Below are 10,000 nucleotides of genomic sequence, written 5' to 3' on the forward strand. Positions count from 1 at the left end.
TGAGTGAAAATGTGCGAAAGTGTGCTTTTTAAAAATAAAAGAAACAAAAAAATGTAATTGTTGAAAAATATCTGTGGTGTAAGAGGAATAAAACCCTTCAGAAGGTGCTGAATATAATCGATCCCACTTCTGGGTGGTAACAACATACATCATTCCTGTAGCACTTCTGTGTGTGTGTGTGTGTGTGTGTGTGTGTGTGTGTGTGTGTGAGTGTGAGTGTGTGTTCTCTTACCCCCAGCCATCTTGCCCCTTTGTTGGCGGCTTGCTGGATTTGGACCCTTTTGAGTGTGACGCTGTAAACTGCCCCCTCCTCCACCTCCTCACCCCAGTCCTGCACCGAGCTCTGCACACACACACACACATTCTAAATTTAATAAACATTAATTAGACGATTATAAGATAAAAGAAAGAACAGTGAGACAGAGAAAGAGAGAGAGAGAAAGAGAGACAGAGAGAGAGCGAGAGACAGAGAGAGGGAGAGAGAGAGCAAAACTTACAAATGAACTGAATCAAATTGAATCAAATCCAGTACTGGATTCATGACGTCTGAAGGGAATTGACTCATGAGTCATTTAAGGAGATCGTATCATATATGTATATCCTAGTGTGTATTCAGCACTGAATTAGTTCTCAAGGCTAAAAGGCCAAAGCCACGTCCACTCTCAACTCTGTGTGTGTGTATGTGTGTGTGTGTGTGTGTGTGTGTGTGTGTGTGTGTGTCTACAGATTAAGTTGTCAAATATGGAAAGATGGAAATAAAAACACACAACAAGCTGACAGGAGCTAAAGAGCAGAAATGACACACACACACTCTGTTTAACTGTAAAATCTGTATTTTTTTTTAATTATTTGACAGGAACTCGTCCAATCAGAATCTAGCACTGGGTCTACATTCGCCATCTGTTTCCTGTACAGCTGTAAGAGATAAACACCGGGCTATAAGAGTCACACTGGACACCATGCTAAACAATGGCAGGAGGTGAACACGCTCACAACCTGGAGCCTGCTGAGTCCACACCACACACACACACACACACACACACACACACACACACACACACACACACACACTACACACACACACACACACAATACACAAACACCACACACACTACACACTCACAAACTACACACACAATACACACACACACACTACACACAAACACTCACACACTACACACAATACACACACACACTACACACAGTCACACACACTACACACACAAAACACACACAAAATACACGCACACACACACTACACACACAATACACACACACACTACACACAATACACACACTACACACACACAATACACACACACACACTCACTCACACAATACACTCACAATATACACACACACACACACTACACACACACACACACACACAATACACAAACACCACACACACTACACACTCACAAACTACACACACAATACACACACACACACACACTACACACAATACACACACACACTCACACACTACACACACAAAACACACACAAAATACACGCACACACACACTACACACACAATACACACACACACTACACACAATACACACACTACACACACACAATACACACACACACACACAATACACTCACACAATACACACACACACACAATACACACACTACACACAGTCACACACACTACACACACAAAACACACACAAAATACACGCACACACACACTACACACAATACACACACACAATACACACACACACACACTCACTCACACAATACACTCACACAATACACACACACACACACACTACACACAATACACACACTACACACACACCATAGTACCATAGTTACTATTCTAACTTACACTAACTTACTGAAGAAACAAACATATGGATTTTCTACAGGTATATTTTTGCTTTGTAAAACAGCAACAAACAAAGCGAGCTGTCGGCAGGGTTTTTTTTTAACATAAGCCAGAACAGGAACTGTTGTTTTTGTGTAACTAGAAATGGATAAAAATGACTTGTCAAAATGTTTTAAGTCATAGCAGCTTTAACCAGTCGTAATCTCCCTCGTCCTGTAGATGTCTCAAAACTCGTCAGCGTTAAAAAAAGCAGCGTAAACTAACGCTGACCAATCAGAACCGTTCCAGAATGCGGTCCCCAGTAACCGTGACGCTACGATACTCAAACGCTTAAAGATAATTTCTTAATGTTCCTTAAAGTGAAAGATAATCAACATGTTTACATCGTTCTGATTTTGGACAAAAAAAAATATCAGACTATAAAAAAATTAAACTTTCGTTACATTTGTGTGTGTTGACATCGTGATACGACGTTTTGTAGGACGTCTCGTGTAGTCCTGAGGATTTCTGAGTGAAAGTGACGGTGAATCATTTGTAGCGTTTTTTTCACACAGCCTGTTATTAACTCGGCTTTATAACGCAACGAGTGCAAAACGGTCATTTGGTGTTTTAATACACAGAGGATTAGACTGTAACCTGAAATTAACCGATGGGAAAAAATTCAGTGCCAAGGCTTCTTCTTCTTCTTCTTCTTAATCATACGGGGAGTAAAGATCGTGTTTTCTGTAACTAGGTACGAGTTTCTATTTACGCAGATCAACGTTTAATCTCAGGGTTTAAGATGCTCTACGGCTTCGGCATAAACGAGAGAGTTTAAATAAAAAGCAGCGGTTAGCTATTGTTTTTTTTTCCTGTTAAACCTAAACAAGAACTGATGATATAAATAAACACAGACATCCTTGAAACAGTGCTAACGTTATGCTAATGCTGAGCTGATTATTTTCCTATTCCTGTTACCTATAACAGCACATCCTGAAGCGTTTTACTGCTCATACAGTATACTATTCTTTTTTTATTTATTTATTACAGAGCAAAAGCACGACAACGGTCGTTTTTATCCGCTTAGAGTTACATGAAAGGTTGATAAATCTATTCAGTGCATGTTATCATCACAGCTTCAGCTCGGACCGTCACGAAACGCTGACACCGGAGACTCCTTCCGTAAAGGTTAAAGAAACATGGACTTACGGAAAAAGTCATTAATTTTGTTTAAAATTTGTCTAGTATTAAGTTTAGATCGTGTGGATTAGTCGGATCCGAAGATACGGAAAAACAAATCAATTTAATAACCGTGTTTAGACTAATATTACAATATTAAGTATAATATTAATATTACTAATAAATTATTAATATTAAGTATAATACTAATATTATGTCTGAAGTTCTTTCTTATTATCGGTGTCATGCTATTGTTAAAAAAAACACTTCACAGGAAAGTTTCCGAAATAAATAAATGAATAAATAAATAAATAAATAAATAAATAAATAAACAAATAAATAAATAAGGAGGAGGGAAATAATATACAATAGTTTACAATAAGAGCTTTTTAAAAAAAAATTAAATCAGTTATTTTCAAATAAATATATTAATGAATAAATAAATAAAAACAAACAGCTAGATAAATGAACAAATATATAAATAAATATATAAATGATGAATGAATAGACAGATAGATAAATGAATGAATAAATAAATAAATAATAAATAGATAGAAAAAAGATAGAAAGATAAATAAATAGATAGATAGATAGATAGATAGATAGATAGATAGATAGATAGATAGATAGATAGATAGATAAGAATAAATAAATTAAATAAACAAACAGATAAATAGATTAAAAAACAGATAAACAAACAAACAAACAAACAAACAAAGGTCCTACTTTTCACATCCTTAGTAACACTGTTGCTATCATTACTTGTGTATTTTTGCCGGACTATTGACATGTAAAGTACATGACATGTTTTTCAGGCTCTTCCTCGTCCCCCTGACGGAACATAACGGTCTCTAAACCCGTAAAATGACGTTAAATCGCTCGCGGCCATGTTTACAAAACGAGTATAAAATAAACACAAACACAAACAGCTAACATTTTGCGACAGTTTGTGTTACTTGGCAGCAAAAGTTCTTTTCAGCTCGCGCTCTTTTCTAACTCCTTTATCCTTCACTTTTCCTTTATGTCCCTGTTTTCTTCCCTCCGTCGTGTTTCTCCTCCGAACCGGAGATCAGTAATAAAAGTTTAAACCTCACCATTTTAGCTTTCCAGGCGAACTTCATGGTGACGTTTTCTCACATCGTTTGTTTGTAGCATCAATGCTAATAAAAATATGAGCGCTGAATCTCTCACACACACTCTCTCTCCCTCACACACACTCTCTCTCCCTCACACACACTCTCCCTCTCTCACACACACACTCTCTCTCCCTCACACACACTCTCTCCCTCACACACACACACTCTCTCTCCCTCACACACACACTCTCTCTCCCTCACACACACACTCTCTCTCCCTCACACACACTCTCTCTCTCCCTCACACACACTCTCTCTCCCTCTCTCACACACACTCCCTCTCTCTCTCCCTCTCTCTCACATACACACTCTCTCCCTCTCTCACACACTCTCTCTCTCTCTCTCTCTCTCTCTCTCTCTCTCTCTCTCTCTCTCTCTCACACACACACACACACACACACTCACTCACACTCCCTCTCTCTCTCTCTCTCTCTCTCTCTCTCTCTCTCTCTCTCTCACACACACACACACACACACACTATCTCTCCCTCTCTCTCAGACTCTCTCTCTCTCTCTCTCTCTCTCTCTCTCTCTCTCACACACACACACACACACACACACACACACACACACTGTCCCATCCCAGCTCCTGTCCCTCTGCCCATTTCCTATTCCTCCAATTGTGCCAAAACACGGGTGCAGTTCTTCGCCCTGCCACTAGGGGGTCAGGTCTCAATTAACCCAAATACTAAACTCACTCACTCACTCACACATTTTCTACCGCTTTATCCGAACTACCTCGGGTCACGGGTGTCATCTCAGGCGTCATCGGGCATCGAGGCAGGATACACCCTGGACGGAGTGCCAACCCATCGCAGGGCACACACACACACACACACACACACACACACACACACACACATACACACACACTACGGACAATTTTCCAGAGATGCCAATCAACCTACCATGCATGTCTTTGGACCGGGGGAGGAAACCGGAGTACCCAGAGGAAACCCCTGAGGCACGGGGAGAACATGCAAACTCCACACACACAAGGCGGAGGTGGGAATCGAACCCCGACCCTGGAGGTGTGAGGCGAACGTGCTCAAATACTAAACTTGCTAATCAAATTCAACACGTGTATTTACGTGACGATTTAACCAATGTAATATTCTACAAATATATTCCAACGAAGAATCTTTAATACATCTTATCTCGGCTCTACAGTAAGTCCTAAACCTGCCCGTCATCGTTTGACCAAATCAAGCTCTCCATCGAACACCTCCATAGAAACAAGATTGAATAGAGTTGAATTAAAACTTTAAATATATTACTGTAGAAATATTTCTGATGTGTTTCTGATGCGTTTCTGATGCGTTCAGCGCGTCCTCGTGTTTGTTGTGTTGATGTCCCAGGTTAAGTGGCTGCTAGTCTAAAGGTGACGTTAGCTTCTAAAAACAAAACTAAAATCACAAGAACTTCACTGTTTGGGTTTTTAAACTTGTTTTTATCGACCTATCGGTTTATTTTCATTCTCCTACATTACCCACAATGCTGTTCAACTAGCTGCTGACAGCCGTGTCATTTCAAAGTGTTCGAGTTTCAACGTGAGGAAAAAACACGAATGCTTCTGCTTTATTTATCTTTTTTTTTTTTTTTTTTGCAAAAATCTAGCCAACCTTCCGATCGTTTCCACCCCAGGACAGCGATGCGGCAGCACTTTAGTCCTTTAGTCTTTAGTCCTCATCTTCCCAAATAGATCAGCTTCCAAAGCTTCATCTTTCACACCAATACAACCATCAGTGTCATCACGCTTCTCAGGCTGGCTAGTAAAATATTTGCTAGCAAAAAAAAGCTAAAAATGGGTTTATGATATTTTTGCGATATTAATTTATATAAATAAAACACATTTGAATCTAAAATTAAAATGAAGCTGTGATGTCATAGCGCCCTCGTTGACACAGACACACCTGCACCAGCAGAATTTGGACGAGTGAGGGGAATAGATCTCTTACTATCTCAGCTGTGTGTGTGTTGTGTGTGTGTGTGTGTAGGGGTGTATTGTATGATGACGTAAACATGACTTAAGAAACACAATGTAAGGAAGACTGACATTCAGCCTGATTGTTTTAGCAGAGAAACGTACAAGCTGGACGTGATGTAACACACACACACGCACACACACACACACACACACACACACACACACACACACACACACACACACACACTTGAATGTGTGTCCTGCCACTCTGCCTTCTTTACCTTGCATTACCCACGTCATACCAGCCAAGTGTCGCATGCCCTGCGGATCTCACACACACACGGCCGTGACGTCTGGGTGTTTTGTGTGTGTGTATGTTTGTTTATAATTTGTGTGTGCGTGCATATCTGCATGGATGTATGTGTGTGTGTGTGAGATCAACAAGGGGTTGTTTAGGGCAGAAAGGTCACATTTGGGTTGGGGAGGCCCAGGGGGAAACCCATGCTAGTTCCCAGACCCTTGGAAGGAGAGCACACACACACACTCACACTCACACACACACACACACACACACACACACACACACACACACACACACACACACACAAGGGCGCTGGGAAAGGTCAACACTCCTCAGACCCCCTCCAGGGACAGCTGCTCTCTCTCAGAGGGGAGTGATGTCATCACCATGTATGAAAAACCAGGCCAGGAGAAATGTGAGGCATAACAGCTAAGAGCCCCAAAACCACACACACACACACACACACACACACACACACACACACACACACACACACACACACACACACACCTACACACACACACATTTATGATATATCTTGCAAAATTTATGCATGAAATTGTGATTGTGGAAATTCAAAAATATTATCGCTACTCCATCATCTTGACTACTCAGGAGGTTGCCGATGTAGGTGGCATTTTAATTCATCGTTAGGGAATAAAATCTAGAAGAGATTTAGAAGAGATTTAAATGCCGCCAATTGAAGCAGCAGCCTTCGCTCCAGTTATAAAGGAATTTATTTCACTTATTTAATCACCAAAACAACTTAAATCACTACTACTACTCGAAAAATGTCTAAAGGGTGAAGATTACTGTGGGAATCTGAACCCCAAGTTCTTGTAGGTGTGGCCTGTAGTCTTTTATCGTGTGGGTGTGGCCTGTAGTCTTTTATTGTGTGGGTGTGGCCTGTACTCTTATCATGTGGGTGTGGCCTGTAGTCTTTTATCTTAAGGGTGTGGCCTGTAGTCCCTTATCTTATGGATGTGGCCTGTAGTCTTTTATCGTGTGGGTGTGGCCTGTAGTCTTTTATTGTGTGGATGTGGCCTGTAGTCTTTTATCATGTGGATGTGGCCTGTAGTCTTTTATTGTGTGGGTGTGGCCTGTACTCTTTTATCATGTGGGTGTGGCCTGTAGTCTTTTATTGTGTGGGTGTGGCCTGTAGTCTTTTATTGTGTGGATGTGGCCTGTAGTCTTTTATCATGTGGATGTGGCCTGTAGTCTTTTATTGTGTGGGTGTGGCCTGTACTCTTTTATCATGTGGGTGTGGCCTGTAGTCTTTTATCTTAAGGTTGTGGCCTGTATCTTTTATCCTGTAGGTGTGGCCTGTAGTCTTTTATCTTAAGGGTGTGGCCTGTAGTCCCTTATCTTATGGATGTGGCCTGTATCTTTTATCTTGTGGGTGTGGCCTGTAGTCTTTTATCTTAAGGTTGTGGCCTGTATCTGTTGTCCTGTGGGTGTGGCCTGTAGTCTTTTATCTTAAGGGTGTGGCCTGTAGTCCCTTATCTTATGGATGTGGCCTGTAGTATTTTATCTTAAGGTTGTGGCCTGTATCTTTTATCCTGTAGGTGTGGCCTGTAGTCTTTTATCGTGTGGGTGTGGCCTGTAGTCTTTTATCGTGTGGATGTGGCCTGTAGTCTTTTATCGTGTGGGTGTGGCCTGTAGTCTTTTATCTTAAGGGTGTGGCCTGTAGTCCCTTATCTTATGGATGTGGCCTGTAGTCTTTTATCTTAAGGTTGTGGCCTGTAGTCTTTTATTGTGTGGGTGTGGCCTGTAGTCTTTTATTGTGTGGGTGTGGCCTGTAGTCTTTTATCTTAAGGTTGTGGCCTGTATCTTTTATCCTGTGGGTGTGGCCTGTAGTCTTTTATCTTAAGGTTGTGGCCTGTAGTCCCTTATCTTGGGGTGTGGCCTGTAGTCTTTTATTGGGTGGATGTGGCCTGTAGTCTTTGATCTTGTGGGTGTGGGATGTAGTTTTTGATTTTGTGGGTGTGGCCTGTAGTCTTTTACATTGTGGGTGTGGCCTTTAGTCTTTGATCTTGTGGGTGTGGCCTGTAGTCTTTTATCATGTGGGTTCAGTTGTTGTTTATCTCAGATATAAAACTGGAGTAGTTGTTTACATGCCGTGTGTTCAGGTTACTGCTAGCTTCGTCCCCTAGCACTAAACACTACACAGATACTCAGCAGATTTACAAACCATCTTCACCGAATTTTTCTCTTTCTCAGATCTTTACTTTCCTTCATAACGACTCAATACACATTTAATAAATAAAGAGCTGGTGTGTGTCGGAGTGTCAGAGATAAATCACGGTTCTGTTGGATCTGTCACTGTAATGTGTCATGTCTTCTCTGCATAGAGCTGAGAGGATCTCGGTTTTAAAGATCAATTATTATTATTATTATTATTATTATTATTATTATTATTATTATTATTATTATTATTGTTATTCTTATTATTATTGTTGTTGTTGTTGTTGTTGTTGTTATTATTATTATTATTATTATTATTGCTATTATTATTATTATTATTATTATTATTGTTGTTATTATTGTTATTATTATTATTATTGCTATTATTATTATTATTGTTGTTGTTGTTGTTGTTGTTGTTGTTGTTATTATTATTATTATTTATGATTATGGCTCATTTCAGGAGTTCATGTAACTTTATGGAAAAGTGTTTATTGTGTTATCTTTGGGTGTATTCCAGTAGCCTGACCTCATCCTGACTGAGGCTCTCCGGTTGGTAATCTCACACATTCCAGCATATATTGGGATAAAAGTGCGCACACACACACACACACACACACACACACACACACACACACACACACACACACACACACACACACACAAACTTTTGTGTGTATGACGAATGGAAACCTGCCAAAATTCATCACATCACATCATGTTTTTTAGTCATTGCAAAGATATTCGGTCAGCACAAAAAGAACATCACACACACACACACACACACACAATGTCAAAAACAGAGCAGTGGGGATGCGCCGCCCCATAGCCAGGCCGAGAGAGAGCCTGCTGCTGTTATTGCTCTTCACCAGAAGGAAACACACACATTCCAGGAAATCTGCCACTTCCTGCCTGCAGCCTCCTGACTCCAACGAGTCGGAATCGGAGCAGCAGCTGTACTGTGACGGACACCGACGACTGCAGGGATGTCGGGAAAAATACAAAGCTACTAAGGAAAGGCTTTCATGTGACAACAGCACAGAGCTCTCGACCGCTGACTATAAAACAGCAACACGAGGAGGCCTCGACTCCAGACGAGGAAGTTTTCACAATCAGCCGCAGGTGTCGATGGCACAACCTCGGAAATTAGTCGCATCTCCGTCATATAGAAAGTGAACATATGTGAAAGAGGATAGAGACAGATTAATGCTTACAAACCTGTGATGCAACAACAAGACAATATTACAAATAATAAAACGTTTTCAATCGGACGGACGTTGTCGTGTCCGCGAGTCCGATCTAAAGTGAGTCAGGACTCTGTCATTCTTTCCGTGTGTTTTAGACGTGTGTTTGTCCCTCTGTCGATGATCTTACACCGAATTTTGGTGTTGAAGAGAAATCCGAGCTGCTTTTATTTAGATGAACGAACGCTCGGAGCTTCTCAGAGAGCAG

General features: G+C 40.8%; 1 protein-coding gene across 2 annotated transcripts in view; it reads right to left on the reverse strand.

The window, feature by feature from the left end:
* The window catches only part of rgl1 (ral guanine nucleotide dissociation stimulator-like 1), a 37,067-nt gene that overhangs the window by 15,352 nt on the left and 11,715 nt on the right, over positions 1–10,000 (reverse strand). The window contains exons 1-2 of one of the 2 annotated variants that reach the window (XM_047799875.1): positions 4,095–4,281; positions 233–343 (exon numbers count right to left, since the gene is read on the reverse strand). In XM_047799875.1, coding sequence (XP_047655831.1) covers positions 233–343; positions 4,095–4,121 — 138 coding nt within the window. In that variant the 5' untranslated portion in view covers positions 4,122–4,281. Of the gene's footprint in view, positions 1–232; positions 344–4,094; positions 4,282–10,000 lie in introns of those variants that run through there. The other variant, XM_047799874.1, reaches the window with a different exon arrangement.

The sequence above is a fragment of the Tachysurus fulvidraco genome, chromosome 14 (genome assembly GCF_022655615.1).
Source record: "Tachysurus fulvidraco isolate hzauxx_2018 chromosome 14, HZAU_PFXX_2.0, whole genome shotgun sequence".
Lineage (NCBI taxonomy): Eukaryota > Metazoa > Chordata > Actinopteri > Siluriformes > Bagridae > Tachysurus > Tachysurus fulvidraco.